The sequence below is a fragment of the Microchirus variegatus genome (assembly GCF_963457635.1).
Source record: "Microchirus variegatus genome assembly, chromosome: 2".
Taxonomy (NCBI): Eukaryota; Metazoa; Chordata; class Actinopteri; order Pleuronectiformes; family Soleidae; genus Microchirus; species Microchirus variegatus.
In genome coordinates, this window is record NC_139803.1 from 40694416 (window position 1) to 40711992 (window position 17577).

Consider the following 17577-nt stretch of genomic DNA (forward strand, 5'->3'; position numbering starts at 1 on the left):
TTATAATACTGTTTAACATGCAGTAAAAACACAACTAAAAAGGTCTTAGAGGGTGCTGTTGAATTAAATACTGAAGGACGTGTTAGGAGATCAGACAGTAGAGCCACAAAAGCCCGGTTATATAACCCACTGAAATTGGGCAGACGAGGGGAGAGGAGGGGGGGGGGGGGGGGGGAGTGTTGGCAAGCATCCCAGCATCCTGTAGAGGAGAAACCAGTGTTCACAAAAGGACAAAAAAGAATGAAAGGTGAAATGTATCAGTTTAATTCTAAACCAAGCAAGATTTCAACAGCTATTCATTCAGGCTAGTGCCATAACACAACGGACTGATTCCAGAAACAAGAAGGAAAAAAAACAAAAAAAAAACATGACATTTTCTTCTTCTGCGATAACGCGAGGGACCAAAAACAAGATTCTTTCGTCTTTGCAGAAGCAGCACAAACATTGCACACATCTTGTCAGAGCAAAGAGAGAAAGAGAGAGAGAGATGCAGGGAAAACAAGGATATCAGACTCCCAGCATTCAAGTAGTGCAGGGGGGGGGGGGATCAGAGGCTCACACACACACACACACACACAGCAGCACCAATCCTCCCTTTTCAAACTCAGTGTCAGCATGAAAATAAAAAAGAAAACAGATTTAAAACCCTGGGAATTTCTGGAAAATCATCCGAGAGAGAAATACAGAAAGGTTTTTTTTTTTTCTTCTGACAGAACTAAGATACACTTCACATCTCGTTAATACAAAAATATTAATCTTATTCAACTCAAAAGCCGACATAGGGGAACATGACGGGAGTTTAGATGCTGCTTTAAAATCAATCATGCAAACTGAAGCTCCGACAGTTTAAATCCAATCAAAGTCACGTTTCCAAAATTTGAGAAATGCGGGTCGTTTATTTGGTAACCGAGAAGCGTGAGACGGGAGTATTGCAGCACTGCAGGACACCAGGGGGCGACGTCTGTCTGAACGAGAAGCTTTGTGTTAATCTAACTTTTAAAAACAGGAAAAAAAAGAAAAAAAGAACTAAGTTACACAAGTTTTACAAATTCAACTAACACCATCCTTTGAACGGTTTCATCAGAGATGTCTTCACAATATCAAGGATCGATAAAAAATAAAGCACTGGTTATATTCTTTTCTGTGAGCAAACAGACGCTCGGTATAACATCATCAGTTTATTTCGATATAGAAGAGAAGAACGTGGGGCTGCAGCGTTGAAACTCATGTGGGAGGGTGGAGCTCTTTCTGTGGCAGGCTTTAACTCTGCGGTGGAGGGGGAGGCGGGGCTGGGGGCATGGCGAAGGGGGGCATGCCTGGCACCCCCATGCCCATCATGGTGACAAAGTTGGAGGGGTCCATTGGTGGCGGGGGAGGCGGCGGCGCGTACATCATGCCTGTCGAGCCAGGGGGAGGCGGCGGCGGAGGGGGGGGAGCGCCGGGGGGCAGCGGGGGCTGGACGCCGGGAGGAGGCGGCACCATGGACGGGCTGCCCATGGGCGGCGGGGGCTGGGCCCCGGAGGCTGCAGGCTGCTGGGGCTGCTGCCAGGGAGGCAGGGTGGCGGTGGCAGGGCTGGACGTGGTGGTGGTATCTGTGGAGGGAGGGGGGTGAGAGTCATTCACAGAGATCTGCATGATTGATGATTTTATTTTCATGTAGAAAAGAGCTCAACCTTTGTGGGTTTATAAGAAAGCAAAGGTAAGGCTGCGGCAGTCGATCCCATCAAGAAATGAATGAATAAATACATTTAAATAAAGATCTTTACTTATCAGTTTATAAACACAAGAACTTCTGCCTTCTAACAGGATCTTAGTGCATGAAAGCACAATATCGGTCTATAATAAGTCATCCAACCAAAGGAAATCAGCCCAAATAAGGACATTTAGCTTAAACCACCAGGCTCCAACAGTAACAATAATGTTCCTTAAGAGACTGTTTGAATAATAACACGTGAACCCTGTTTAAATGGCACTTTTCATACAAATTAATCAAAGTCTTCTAACTTCTAACTGTTATTAATGAAGGGTTTGCGAGTCGAAATCCAATCTGCCAAATCAGCGCGACTTAAATGAAAACTGAATGGAGACATTTGCGCGGTTCTTACTTTGTTGCCATGGCAGCGGTGTGCTGGTTGCCATGCTGCTGGTCGGAGGGGGAGGCGGGGCCTGCTGTTGCCATGGCGGCAGAGGGCCAGACGGAGGGGGAGGTGGCTGACTGCTGGGGGGAGGAGGCGGAGGGGGCATCATACTCATCGGGGGAGGCAACAGACCTGCAAGGAAAAAACATTTAATTCGCGTTAAACTGTTAATATTGACATTAACTTTTGCACATTAATGTACGAAAAAGACGCACGTGACGTCATGTTTACGTGACTCCAGATTGTTAAAACTAGTCTCTAAAGTAACGCTAAACTTTAAAAACAGAGGCACACATACGCAGTACACAGGCACGCTGGTTATTTGTCGCGCTGATCTTTTCGTTTAATAAACAGAGCGCTCCAGTTTGACTGTGGGTACGCTAACAGAGCTAACGGAGCCGCGGCACGTAACGATGTCATGCTCGACTTTATCTGGTCAGTCGTCATGGAAACGCGTCACGCGCCAACATTGACGCCATTAACTAGAAGTAACACTTTTTATTTTCAATTTTCCAGCACTTGTCAGACTAAAACGGCAGTTCTTACCCATCGGGTGTCCATGGCCCTGGTTCATGGGAGGAGGCGGCGGCTGCATCCAGGGTGGAGGAAGGCCGTTGGGGTTGGGGGGCATCGGGGGGCCTCCCATGCTGGGCATCGGTGGAGGGTAGCTGTGGGGTGCGCCGTGTCCACCATGCCCTGCTTGCACGCTATGGTAGCTCCTGCTCTCACTGGGGCCAGAGTTCATCCAGGGCGGCCGGTTCTGCTGCATAAAGACATTTCATGTCGTCAGAGACAGTTTCTACGTTAACCAAAGCATGAAATCGTGGAGTCAAACAACTAACCATTTGTTGGTTACTGTTGCGAGGGCCTCCTCCCTGGCTACCGTGTCCTCCACCAGACGAAGGGACCGGAGCCTCGCCCAGCTCAGCCATGAGGGACAGGTACTCCTTATCCATGCGAGCTTTGTCCTGTGCCGACTGAGGAGGTTCTCCGCCTGTTGTTCTGTGAGCAGCAAACGTGCTACACGACGCAGAAGAACAAACGATAAGAGTTAGAAAAACATTCTGAATACACAAACGAATCAAAAGTTGAGCTGTGACTGAACCCGCCGATTACCTGGTGTACTTGCAGTCAGAGGAGATGTGACCGGCTCCACCACACTTGGTACACAGCGTGGTGTTGGTGATGCTGCGCGGCTCAGAGTTTTGCCAAGGACGGAGGATCCTTCAGACACAAAGAGAGAGAAAAACTTCAGTGTTCAAGTAGCTAAGAGGCAGCAGAGTGTACTTTATCTCTTTTGTCATCTTTTCCAGGGTCCATGCATTCATTATAGACCTCAAAACAGTGACTTATACACTACCGTTGAAAAGTTTGGAGTCACCTATACAATTTTTTGTTGTGTTTCCCATTAAAAGTCACACTTTTATTCATCATAAGAGTTGCAAAATGAATAGAAAATATTAAAAATAATGATTTTCTTATTCAAAATAATAAGAAAACAGAACCAGCAAAACTGTTTTCAGCTGTGCTAACATCATTGCACAAAGGTTTTCTAATAATCCAATAGCCTTCTAACGCGATTAGCAAACACAATGTACCATTAGAACACTGGAAATGGGCCTCTATACACCTATGTACATATTCCATTAAAAAGCAGACAAAAAGTGCTTTTCCATCAAAAATAAGGACATTTCTAAGTGTCCCCGAACTTTTCAAAAGTAGTGTACATTTGGAAGCCTTGTAGTACCGTGTTTCTCCAGAAGCCTAAAGAGAAAATCCACTGACCTGTTGTCGTCTTCCCTCAGCGTTCCATTGAGTCTGGCCAGTTCCCTCAGCTGCATCTTCCGTAGGTCATTCTGATCCTCAGGCGTCTCAATGCCTTGTTTCAGGATGTTACGGATCTGTGGATTTAACACCATTAAACTCACTGTACACAGGACTTTTTTTATGCAAATCACAAAAAACAAAGATAAAAAAACATCCAAACCTGCTCCACGGCTTTCTTGACGTTCTCCATCGTGTTGGCGGTGACCAGGGCGTGCAGAGGCTCGTCCTCCCCCGGGAGCATCTGCCCGTCCTTCCGGCCGACCTTGCCCTCCTTCACAGAACCTTTACCGCGGATCATGATCTTAGCGCAGCACTCTTTCTCGATGTTCTTCAGTGTGTTACCACTGAGGGAGGGGGAAGAAGAAGAGAAAATGTTAAATGCTTAACTCTACTTTCAGCTGTTAGTATAGGTGAGGGTAACAAACAAAAAAAAAAAAACTTACCGTGGTCCAATTAGGAGACCAACAAAGTTGATTTCAGGGTATTCATCTTGGGGGATCATGACTTTGTCGTTGACTCTGGTGGCTGGTGGTCTGTAAATTAATAAAATAAATAGATCAGAATTTGCAAAGAGAAATGAGAAAAAATCTGACTCAACATCTGTCCTCAAGTTGTTTATAGCTCTGTGTATAGCACTGGGCACGTTAGCGGCGTCAACGTTAACACACATCGACGCATGACGCGCTTCCATGACGACTGACTGAAAAAGACGTGGAACCGAGCTCCAGGCACGAAATCAGATGTCTCTCCCCCCCCCCTACCGGGAGCTAACTGCAGTGAGCATTTGGAAAAGTGATCATTTGCAGGCTCTTGCAGACACATTGCCGTCATATATAACATGTATCCACTGGACAGATAAATCCTCTGAGGCTGGGAGTTTGTGTAGAACTCTGTGCTGCACCGTGGAGCCAAGAAGAGAACTTTTCACAGACTTCCTGTTTTCGTATACTATTGCCCTCGCCAACACGCTCACGTTTTTTTTAACGGGTCAAGCGGAGCTCCACGAGACTTTTGCGCATTGTGGCGTCCCAGTGAGCGCGGAAGTTAACATTTATCTCCTGTACTTAGACTTAGGCGGACCACAAAAACATGAGTCGTCTTTTTTCACACTTTGCCGACTGATAGGACCTCCAGAGTCCCAAATATAAAGATTTCAATGATTAAAAAGTTGATTTTGCATAATATGGGACCTTTAATAATAAATCATACTTATAGTCCGCAGGAGGCTTGAATTCCGGGTTGAGTCCGACCATCTCAGTGATGAGGGAGTGACGCTCCTCCTCGATCTTCTTGCGCGTGCGGTACTCTCGGGTGTTCAACCTCTTGCCCTCGCTGTTGTAGATCGGCTCTGGAGAGGGCGACCTGAAAATGGCAAACAAAAGGGACAACAAAGACAACATCAATACCTTTCTAGAAGTGGAGCACGGTGGGAAAGACAATGTCACACATGCTTCCTACAGCTAACTAAAGACTTCAATTAGAATAGACTGGGAACAACAATGTCTTAAAGGTGTTATTAAATGTAAATTTGGCTCTACTCAAAAGGAGAAATCACAGATCCACTGACTCTGTGACTCGTGACCAGTGCAAGAGCAAACTCAAAAAAGGAAAAGAGCAATTAGTGGGAACTCTGCACTGATGTATATTCAAAAGGCTAGAGTCCGTTCATTTACACCTCTCAGGGTAAAAAGGGGGCAACCAAAGCTGTATAGCGGTAATTCGCTGGAGGGGGCATTAACCACATAGATAAAAAAGGAGGAGAGAAAAAATAAACAAATGAACGGCCATAACTACACCTGCATACAGGATTGTTGGCCTACAAGAAAGAAAAGCTGGAGGTAAGGAAAAAGAAACCAAAGCAAAATTCGCAAAATCCTAAGCAGAAAAACGCTGGCTTTGAGAGTTGCTTGGTGTTGACGTGGCGGGAAGAGGTCCGTACCTCCCCTTGGATGCTGAAAACCTGTGACTGCTGCGTTAAGGAGGCCCTGTGCTTGAAAAAGGGTTAGGTTGACGTGGGGGTAATTTGGGTTAGAGAAAAGGAATTAAGATTAGATATCCAACCTTTTCCTATGCTCTCCCACCTGAGAGCCACATTTGTGTCCATGTGATGTGAAGAGTGAGGGAAAAAATATATATATAAGCTTCCAACGATGACAACCTGAAACACCCCCACGCTGGTTGTGTCACATTAGATTAGGGAGGGGGGGGGGGGGTGGTTTATAAGAGAGAAATGTCCGATTATGGTGAGAAAGTGACCCTAGCTTACAAAAGGTCAACTCACACACTCTTGAAAAGCGAGTCACTTCCTGTGGGAACAGATCCTTAAGGAGACTACGTTAAAAGTTGGCCGCTGTGGTTTTTCAGAACCCATAGAATTCTGGCCGGGATTTCTCGCAGACTTCAAGTGTCCAAAGGGAAAACTGGCAAACCCCCGCCACACCAGGTGGAAATAAATGTTTAAAGCTCCCATAGAGTGGTCCTATCACACATATATGCGAGTTATGGAGGTCTACTTGCATACATTAACTTGTGTTTATGGTCAAAAACCTCCTAGTTGCTGTAAACGGGCCGATAAAAATCTCTCCTCACTGAAGCTCTCGTCAGTCGCATCGTTTCAGACTGAAATCTCACCCACAGAAGACAGACCGTGTTGTGATTGGCCAGCCAATTAGAGCTTTCCATACTGTCTTGTGATTGGCCAATACCTGTAAGTGACGTAATTAGCACACCAGCTCTGAGAAGCACAGCTCCCCCTCTGGAAAGGAGGATGCACTGCTACTCTTTATCAAAACATTGTTTTAACAATGTTTAAAAATAGCTTTGTCACGACACCCTATAGCCTTTGACCGGGAGTCGGACCCAGAGTCAGAAGAAACATCTCCACAACGGATGTTCTTCTTCTTCTTCTACGGTTCAATGTACGCAACCAGATGTGCCCAGATCAGTAGGATCCGCAACGCAGCATTCTCAGCAGTGGCTGAACTGAACGTTTCGAACCTTCAGGGCTTCATAAACGAGATAATGGGGCAGATACACACCAAAAAAACAGCGTACATTGGTACTTCCGTTCTATGGGAGCTTTAAAAAGGGACATCACTGGAAAACCAGAGATCAACAACGACAAATGGTTAATTAGGTCTAAGAAAAAAAACCTATTGATCCCTAGTGTATGAAGTAGGCTCAAACAGTCAAATATGTGGAATATCCAAAAGGCCGGCCATTTCCCCCCCATCTCATCTTTATCAGAGATCATTCAAATGGTTCACTGAGCCAAACCTGTTTTCAGATAAAAAATCTTTGTACAGTCAGCAACATGTTTGTATTCATGGGTTCATGCATCTCTGGGTGAAACCTGGATGCATAAATACTGGGAGGCTACATTTAAAGACACACTTGCACTAAACTGTCAAGTAAAAATAAACAAAACCTACAGAAAATATCAAAGAGTTTTCCTGAAATAATTCCATTAACCTATATACAGTGGGTTGCCCAATCATTTATACCCTCCTCCTTTCCACTGTGGACACTAGAGTTGGAAAACTACATAATATTGACTTTTTATTATATTTAAATTACTTTTGACCTTTCCCGCCCCAAGACTGAGTTTCTACAACATCACAAAGCAACAGATTATATTAACCTGCAAACATTTCAGAAAGAAAAGGAAAAACAGAAGGTCCATTTTGCTGGCTTTTGGGAGCTTTTAACTGCGTCTTACCTTCGTGTCCTCAGCAGATTATTGACCTGCTGTGGTTTCTGAGAGAGAGAAAAAATACATTCTCGTCTGAAGCGCAAAAGTTCCCCAAAAGCCAGAAAATAGACCCTTCATTAAAAAGGTTCTCTCTTGGTCAAACTACGATTTTACACAGCAAAGAGGAAATGTTCACAATTACGTGCATGTTTGAAATATCAGTTCAGAAAAAAAGGACACATTTACTCTATTACTCTAGCCAATAAAGCCTGCTCGTGCTAATTCTGTCTGTCAAAATGTTGTAAAACTGATAAAAAAAGACGCACTATTGTGAGTAAAAATACAGCGGTCTGTTTACTAGGAACACCTTGCTATGGAGGTTGCAGTTTGTGGTGCTGTTGAGCCGTGTGTGTGTTATGTTTACAGGCGTTATTTTGATAATCTGATTCCAAAACACGCCAACAGATGCAGGTCTGGAGCAATCTGTGTTCCAATTAGAGATTGGTCATGGCCCAAATGTAGCATAGAGACCCTATTATTGAGGAAAACAACATTTCCTTTGACTTTACGTTCACTAACTCGTAAACGTAAAGTCAAAGTAAGCCGTAAGTGTGTGTGGAAATATACAAAAACTTGCTTTAAACTGGAGCTAGCTTAACTATTGGACTACCAGGTGATTACTTAGATTACGACTAACCACCACATACAGAAAAAAATAATCAACATTTGTCTGACCAAAAAGAGTCAAGAAGGTAGAGAAAGTGTTACTGTTCGTGGATTTAATCTTTTTCCGACCTGTCCTCAGGGTTAACAGGGATTCCCAGGTCTCCTGTACGCAGTTTACGAGTCAGGTCTTCGATCTGCAGTTGGACTGGAAGAATTCAGGTTAGGAAAGAAAAACAAGGATGGAGAGAAATGTGGTTACCACAACAACATCAGAGAGACAACGCTCTGACACATTAGAGCACTGTCCCGTTCATTACTAAGGTAAACAAACAACACAACAACAACAACTGTGGAATCTGTTAAATAAAAGCACAAAAGGGAGATCAAATATAGGAGTCTAAAGCATTTATGATGACATCAGATGAATGTTACCCAATTAAAATATATGCTATGGGTAGATTTACATTAGCACAAACAAGACTATCATTTCCACACAATGATTAAACATGGCAACGTGTCGGTTAATGACTAGACCGCAGTTCCAAGAAATGCCCAGCATATCATTTAATATTTCATTTAACTGTAATAAGAGAATCATTCGCGTTAGGTTTCTGAGGCTTTGGCATTTTAAGGACACCGCCGGTCTAAACACAAACCACTGGTTGGTCTATTTGTTTTGTAGGATTTAAACAACAAAACAGGTGATGACAGTCTCTCTTGTCACTCCACAGATCTAACACTGAGGGGCTGCAGTGACAAAGGAAACAATTCAAACATTTTTTTATAAAAAGGCAATGGCGAAAGAATAAATAAATCAAGTCATCTCATGCACATTATGAACGTTGTAATGAGAATACCCTTCAAACACTGAGATTCACTCATCACTGAAAGGATTACTCTGGATTATAGAGATGGATAAAAAAAGGGCCTGTGAATTAGAAGTGCTTCCTTGGATTGTTTTTTTAAAAAAAGGGGGGGGGTCGACTACATGAGCAAAGGAAATGACAAGTATGACAAGGGAAGGTGGGCACAAATGACCAAGAAAGAACAACCATTACCGATGGGTGAACGACATCAATAACAGAGTCGGTTATTGACAAAAAAAGGACTTATCTGCTTCAGAACACCCAGTTGAGGGACTGTGAAGGCAGTAATGTTGGTGCTACACTGCTGCTGAAAGGCACGTGCGGTTACAAAGTGTATTTCAAAATGTTTCTTTGTTTTAAATAGGTCAAAGAACAGTGGTCCAAGTGTTTCCCAATTTCTCTTTATAAACACAAATGAAACCAGCGTATTTGAGTAATGCAAATATGTCACATTATGCCATTGAAGCAGCACTGCTCACACTCGGTCCGGTATAAACAAAAGGCATATTTAGCATGTTAGGACATTATGAGGAACGTCTCCATGCACAGGGACATTACTGATGATGTGTAAAAAGGGGGGGATCAGGCAAGACAGTGGACAGTGACCTGCAGCTCAGGACAGATATCAGCAAGCAGTGGTATTCAATAATCACCTAAAAATCAAACTAATTTATGCTCAATAAACAACATAACCACCTCCTTAATCTTAAAAAATGGAACTGCTGGTCAATCAACACCTTACATCAAGAAATATACCGTGTAATTGTTGATCAGAAAACAGAAACTATTGCTTTCTCTCAACAGTTGGAGCAAAATTAGACATTATGCATTTTTGTGTTACACATTGTGTTACTGATAAATGGGATAGATGACGGGATTCATTATTTACAGTTAGTATTATGCATCTTGTGGGTGCCATTAGAGCTCTAGCTGTTGGGAATTCAGCAAACAGCACGTGTGTGTGTGTGTCACATTAATAATGATAAGCATCATAAGGAGACTAGAAATCCACACACATATATATGACATTACAAAAGTGCATTTACAGTTTACATGCAACTCTTTGTGGACAAAGGATGAATAGTAGTTATTTACCTATATAGGCTCTTTCCTGGTCCCGGGTCAATCCAGGAGGAATAACCGTGGGCATTCCCGGGATAACCGTCTTCTGGTCAGGCGTCTCGCTGCTCCAGCGGCTCTTCTTTCTCGATTTCTTCTGACAAAAATCTACCGGGAAACGGTGATATAATGCACAGTGATTGCGGCTACGTTGCAGGACAAATGTCTAAAAGCTGTACCTGACGTGACCTTGTTTATAAGGAAGTGTGGCGCACCGAACAATAAGAAAAACAGCATATGCTTAATTCCATCACATTTGCCAAAATCCACAGTTATATCAACGTCATAATCTACGTTTAACATTACATTATGTGACTAAATGTGTAAAATAAATTTAATTTTGGACCAATAACCTGGAAAATTGCCAATTTGAGTTTACAGAGTCGTGTCCAGTGAGTAACACTGGGCCTTGGAAGCTAAGCTAGGTTAGCCACATTTAGCTGGCTAACACCAACTCGCGCCGCACCACAAGCTTCCGTTGGGTTAGCAGGTTAGCCTTTTAACCTACCTGGTTTCCCTAGTCCGCCAACCACCACCGGCGGCTGTGGAGACTGGACGGGAACACCCGCCACCGGGTTGAATTGCGGGAAAGCTACGTTCGGCATCGCGGGCTGGAAAGCTTGAATTGCAGGGAAGGATGCTGGCGGCCCCGGTGTTGGCATCAAGCCGTTGCCCGAGCCAGGCCCGGCGTCAAATCCTCGTTTAGCGCCAATGCTGGGGTGCAACTTCCCCAAAGGAGTTGCATTTGCTCCCGTGGCCATTTTTCAATGTCCCCCCCAAAAAAACCCGTCGGTGTCGTTTAACTCGCGTTTAAAAAATGCTTTAAAGTGAAAAATATATATATTTGACGAAGGAGCAGACGATACGCAAATGCGCTCACAATACGTCCATCAAAATGGCGCCGGGCAGAAAACCACAAAGGATGATCCGCCGTAGAATAACGCTCTCCTATTGGTGGAGCGAAGCCCCGCCTACTAATCCTCACCATGGAATTTGATTGGCTAATATGACAACCAATATGGCGTATGTTATGACCTCATATCCGGGCTACTACTATAGTGCAATCTTCGCTTTTATTATTTGTTTGAGGGTTTTATTTACAACAGTCGGTTTTATTTATAACAAGACCGTTTAAGAATATAATATTGTGGGATTAAATTGTATTTTTTTTTTCAATGAAACTAAATTAACTTCCTTTGAAATACAATTAAAGATTGGACTTTTTCCACATTAAGTGGAAATGTATTGGTCATTTAATTATGCAATTCATCACACTGACCTATAATTTTACCAATTTTCAAAGGTTTTAATGGCAGTGATATTTGTGTTAAGTTTGTGTTTCACTTGAGTTCGCATGTGGGATATTTTGTTGCACATTTTGTCCAATTGACACTCTTGTTTACTCAGACATACAAAGTATTCAAAAGATTTAATTCCATGATAATAAGACAATAAGGAAGTAGTCAAAGTAAATGACATGGGGGCCACAAAACTTTGTCAAAGTTATGACCTTTATCAGTTTAATGTAAGGTTCTGTTTGAAACTATCATTATCAAACAAACAAACAAATCGACTTATGTTGCAACCTTCTTCCATTTAATCCAAAATTAAATAGGTTACTTACATGGACCAGAATAGCAGAGGATTCAGCACAATGAACACAGTCACGGTCTTCAGACAGATTTTTAATTGTAACTCAATATGTAGAAATAATCAAGACAGACAGCACAGGCAACTGAGATTATCTTGTGAAACGACAAGTTTAAAATCTGAAACCCTCACACTCGTCACAACAGAGGAAATTTAAAAAAGAAAAATACAAGTAATGCGACTATGCTAAAAAAAAAAAAAGAAGAAGAAAAAGGATCACAAGTGAGTTAATCGCTTCAAACAAATGCATTGTTGCAAATGTAAATGTGCCTGTGCCTACATTTAACTCCACAGGTTAGTGAAGTGAACAGGAATGGGACTAGCTTTCTCCAAATTGAACCAACAACGTAAACTTACAACACAGACGCACAGTAAAGAGACGAGCAGCTGCTGAAAAGAACTTGGGGAAAAATAAAACGAATGAAACCCTAAGACTCACCTTTAAAAACATGCACGATTCAATGTTTTTTTTAGTTTCTATTAAATGAGCCTACATAGTGTATGGACATTGATACTTTGATATCAAACAAAATCTGCACACTACACTAAACCATCTAGCACTGCACCAATACCACAACATGTAAATAGGATGAACAGCACTCAACTGCACATTTAAGTTTGATTACTGCAGCTTTTTTATTGTCGTATAAACTGGAATGAGATGACAGCGTGATGTGACTGTATTCAACTAGAACCACTGAAATCTCAGTCATGGGATGATTTAAAATCTATTTACTTCCACCATAATCTTGCTACTTTCACGTCTCGTATAAACATCACCAATGAGATTTTGTAATGTTTAATGTTTTAGTGATTCCTATTCTACTTAGACTAGCCTGTCTGCTAAATAAAACAACCAGCCCCCTCATGTGTGGCGTTATAGGACACCGGTTAGTATGTATACCGTGGCCGCTCCGCACCGGCGTCCCGCGAGTCGTAGGTCGTGCTTCTTGGAATGGGCGTCACCGTGGGCATGCGCGAACGATCGTATGAATATCCTTCCGCCTCGGCAGGGGCTCTCCGAACCGGACTCCGGTCACGTGCATAGTATGAGGAGACTGGGGCTGGTGGAGGAGGAGGGGGAGGGCCCTGGTATGGGTTATGGCTAGAGGGGGGAAGACGTTCCCTCATGATAGGTGTGGCGGCGGCTGTTGGCGCAGACAAGGGGACGGCGCGCCGTTCCTCGAAATAACTGGCTCCGTATGAATTGGCCCTGTACTTCTCGTAGTAGTCCACGACCCCGTACGGATCCCGTTCCTCGTAAGGCGACCGCCGCGTCGGGTAGGGTGGTACCGCGCCATAGTATGAGCCGGTGCTCCGGTATCCCGCCTCGCTGCCGTACATCCGAGCCATGTTATGATCGGCAACAGGGCTTACTCCGTAACCTGGGGGCGGCGGCCCGTATCTCATTGCACTCTCGTAGCCTGCGCCCCGTCTGTACCCGGGCATGCTGCCGTGACCAGAACCACCGGAATAAGCCGGCACAGGAGCATAGCCTTCACCGTAATCTGGATCGCCAGTGAAGTCTGGATTATAACCCCGGTTGCGACCACGCCCGCCAAATCTCGGGGCATCGAATCCTTCGGACTCTGCGCCGTTTCTGTGGTGGCCATTTTGGTCTAGAGGGCACTCTTTGGACCAGTGGCCTTCCTGCCCGCAACGATAACAACCCGATCGGTCTCCCATTCCCGGCGCAGTACGCAGGCGGCTAGTCGAAAGCTTCACGCTCATCAGTTTGCCTTAAAAAGAAAAGACTCAATAAGGATTTATGTCTGCATTTGTTCAATATAATATAACCTGGTATACAAAGGTCTCCTTGTGTGTTCGTGTGGTAAAACACGTCAATTAAGCAATGAAACATGGCCTATGACTGGAGCATTAGAACGTACAGTAATTAAAGCTGAAATCCATAACATTTTTACCGCCCCGAGGTGAACACGGTCAATTAAAAACTAAAACTAGTACCCATTAAGAGAAATTTAAATTATAACCGAAGTGATTGAGGTTGAAATTAACCAACCATATTGACTTCAACGCAATAGCTGCACAACCGGAATAGGTGTGACCCGACAGGAACAACACGTACTGCGCACGGTGCACGTTATAATTGCGTACAATAAAATATTACGGATACCAGCTTTAAAAATAATATAAAAACAACGTAGGCCTGCCATGTTCTCGTCAACTTACCATTACTCCCTTATATTTTACTTACCTGCAGCACATTCGTAACTTACCTGTAAACTTACAAGAACAGAGTGATATATTCTTTACGTTTAATCAAGTGTTAAGTCCCCATTGAGCCCATCCCGAGAGTTCACCTTTAAACGCGGTGTTGTCTAACTGATTAATGACCTCCATGGCGTCCTCCATTCTCTCCATGTGAACAAAAGCATAGTTTTTGACTATGTCACACTCCAACACTGAACCATACTCCTCAAACTTAGCCCTCAGCTCTTGGTTGGTGCAGGCGATGTTGCCGACGTGCAGCTTGGTGGAGCCTTTCATCTTGCCGCGGCTCAACTCCACGTTCATGGGCTGGCCGTTGAGCTCGTAGTGGTGGAGGTTGCGTATGGCCTCCTCGGCCTCCGCTTTGCTGTCCATGTGCACAAAGCCAAAGTTCTTGACCACGGTGCATTCTGCGATCTTGCCGTACTGGGAGAAGAGAGAGCGCAGTTCCTCTGACGTCGTCTCCGACGACAGGTTCCCAATGAATATTTTCACCATGGTGGAGCTGACCTGTCACTGTGGGAGAAGAAGAAATGGAGATTATTGATACCATATTGAGGGTTAAGATTGACTCGAAAACAACAAATATCACCCTAGTTTGGTACTTGCCTTTAAAGATCTGACCAAACAACCGCTCATAATCAGGTAAGGCCCAGTAATAAACCTGTAAAAATAATTCCTCCTTTCATTTAATTAGAAATATATATCCATTTATTTTCTTTGCTAGAAAGTAAATCCCATGGTTCTGATCTAATTTAGAGCAACAAGTTGAACTTATTTTCATTGTTTAACTGTTTCTTTGTGGTAATCTGTGAGTTGTTTGGTCCATGAAATGAAAATATCAAAACGTTGTCCACAATTATGTCTTGTTTCATTGACAACTCAAGAAAACAGGACGTAATCCCATTGATCCTATATGAAAAGTGGATTTCAGTATGTGATATTTTGGATTTTGTGCCTCCCTTTCACTTTATGCACCAATTAGCTAAAAACGAAATTGTCCTTTACTATAAGGTTTTGCGACGACATATATGTGTGGCTGGTTTGCAGACCTACGAGCTCGCTTATATAACAAACAGCATGACAACACGATAAGGCCTGCATCCCTTCATGCATCGCTGTAGATAAAGACACGTCCATCTCCATTCACAGCGTTAGCATCGTGGCTTCGAAACTCTTTCTTTGCCTGCAGCTAGGTCAGCTAACCAAGCTAACATTAACCAAGTAAAGACTAGTGAAGACGTTAGCGTTTAATAGCTTAGCGACGCTGGTTTAAAGTACGCTAACTGGAGTTACATAATGTGCTGCCAACGTTACGTTGCACGCCTTTTGTATTAAATTAGCTTAGCTTGCATCCATGCGTAAAACAGGAGCTCCATTTGTTCGAGAGAGCGCCACTAACTTGGCCTAGCTTGGATTGGGGGAAGCTAATGACAAGCTATTAGGCTATTTTGTGTTCATTCTTACCTTCCGCAGCTGTAACGCGTGAGTGTGTCGGTTCCTCGGAGAATGAAATGGCGCCTTCTGCTACCGCATTAGCAGCTCGTGTCCAGGTTAGCACCACGCTAAATAAGGAACAGCGCGGCTAATCGGTTAGCTCTCTCGAGGGGGAGGGAGAGACCAGGAGGAGCCGACGTTGAGTTATCGCGAGACTCGAGGAATCGCGTCAACGGTGAAAAGAGGTGGAGCTGCTGGTGACCTCAAGTGAAACCACATAGAGGAGTGTTTTTTTTTAAATCAACTATATTATGTTTTAGCAAAGTATCTTAATCAGAAATCCACATTTATGATGAAAAAACAATTTGGCCCTTAAATTTGGCCCCAAGAAGCAATAAAGAAGTTCCCCTGGGCCATTTTTGCAACTTAAAGGTGCCATATGTAACAATGTGGCCAAAAACGGTTACTACGTTCAAATTCAAAATACCGAGGTCTTTTAGGTTTCGTTTTCTGACGTAACTGGCAACCCGTGGTTGCGCGGCAGATGAGACTCTACTGACTGCAATGATTGGTAGATGGCGGTAGGTGGCGCCACATGCCAAAACATGATTTGCAGTATGCAAAATATTTTTAATGCAAATATTTTGGCTGTACTGTTGTTGTTGGTGAGTTTAGATTTATTACATAATGCACCTTTAGCTAAATGGAGTTCGTGAAGATGCCACCAAATGAGTTTTCAAACAAACAAAAAATGTCAAGACCAAGTTGTTGTCTTTATTAAAAATCACATTCATTTCAGACATTTCTCTATTTTTTTTATGTAAGCTGGTACTTTCACAGCTAGTATGAAAAATACCGACGTCAAATCCACCTTTGTATGCAAAAAAAAAACAAAACGTGTGGCATGTTCAACAAAGAAAAACACGCCTCGCTGACGCGTCGAGCCCCGCGTTTGTGGATACATGGATGTACAGCACACATCCACCCCCGGACCAAAACCAAAAGACACAGAGGTTTTTATAAACATCACCAGTGGGAAGAAGATAGCTATGTTATGTTCACACACACACACACACACGACGCTCGCCAGCCGACAGAGCCCTTTGCACGGCAGCCATTTCGACACGTTTTAGAAGGAAAAGCTCCAATACCAAATTTTTTATTTTATCTTCCTGGAATAGTCGTAATATTTAACTACTACTTTATTCTTGATAGATTAAAAAACATTTGAAAATGTGTTCACTGTGACCCGTCAACATGGCCGCTGTCCAAAAAAAGCCAATATCCTTGTTTTGGTGTCACTCAGCAATTCTTTTATTTTTCTCTTTATTCTATTATTTTGTAAAACACAATTAAATAAAATGTAATAAAAAAAAATAAAATGCTGGAATGTTTGAGATCATTTTTTCCTCATTTTCTCACAGTGTGATGCAGTTTTCTGACACGGATCAGTTGCACGGATGTGTGATCTTCTTCAAAAGCGAAAGATGCTACAACAGGGCCAAGAGTTTTGTTTAATAAATGATTAATATGTTTTTTTTTGGTTACGTTTTGTTTTGGCTCCTCTGTGAATGAAAAATAATCAAGGGATTAATGTACAATGAAAATAATTACACACATCCACAAACTCAGATTAGATCGGGCTCGACTGAACTACAAGATAACCCTGCAACCCAGTTAAAAAAAAATAAAGCATCATAAAAGGAACCAAAACACGTCAGCTGGGTTTATCGTCGAGTTAATGGGCACGAGTCCTGAATAAAAATCGGCCACAATCATTATCGTTTAAGGGGAGAAAGAATATGACGGACTGGGTGGTGAAGGAGTTTTCTAATTCCAGAAGGTGGCAGTAATGCTGCATCATGGATGCAAACTGCCGTTAATCCCCAGAGAAGAACTATAGCGTAGTCTAGGGTGTGATAGTAAAAGCCTGTGTGTGTATATATATATATAT

General features: G+C 43.1%; 2 protein-coding genes across 2 annotated transcripts; both read right to left on the reverse strand.

The window, feature by feature from the left end:
* Positions 1-248: 248 nt before the first annotated feature.
* Positions 249-15786, reverse strand: sf1 (splicing factor 1). The gene is given in 14 exon segments (XM_083908331.1): positions 249-1416; positions 1419-1592; positions 2106-2270; positions 2685-2898; positions 2981-3158; positions 3255-3362; positions 3924-4039; positions 4126-4309; positions 4409-4498; positions 5175-5327; positions 8452-8527; positions 10284-10415; positions 14279-14702; positions 15654-15786. Coding segments are annotated over 13 exon segments (2283 nt in total). The 5' UTR covers positions 14685-14702; positions 15654-15786; the 3' UTR covers positions 249-1129.
* On the reverse strand, positions 11957-14236 carry rbm4.1 (RNA binding motif protein 4.1). Its single transcript, XM_083908320.1, has one exon. It carries the CDS (start codon positions 13686-13688, stop codon positions 12849-12851), a length of 840 nt encoding a protein of 279 aa, XP_083764446.1. The 5' UTR covers positions 13689-14236; the 3' UTR covers positions 11957-12848.
* Positions 15787-17577: the final 1791 nt, after the last annotated feature.

Bases quoted from the DNA above. Each gene is read 5' to 3' on its own strand.
- rbm4.1 (XM_083908320.1), bottom strand. From the start codon at position 13,688: ATGAGCGTGAAGCTTTCGACTAGCCGCCTGCGTACTGCGCCGGGAATG.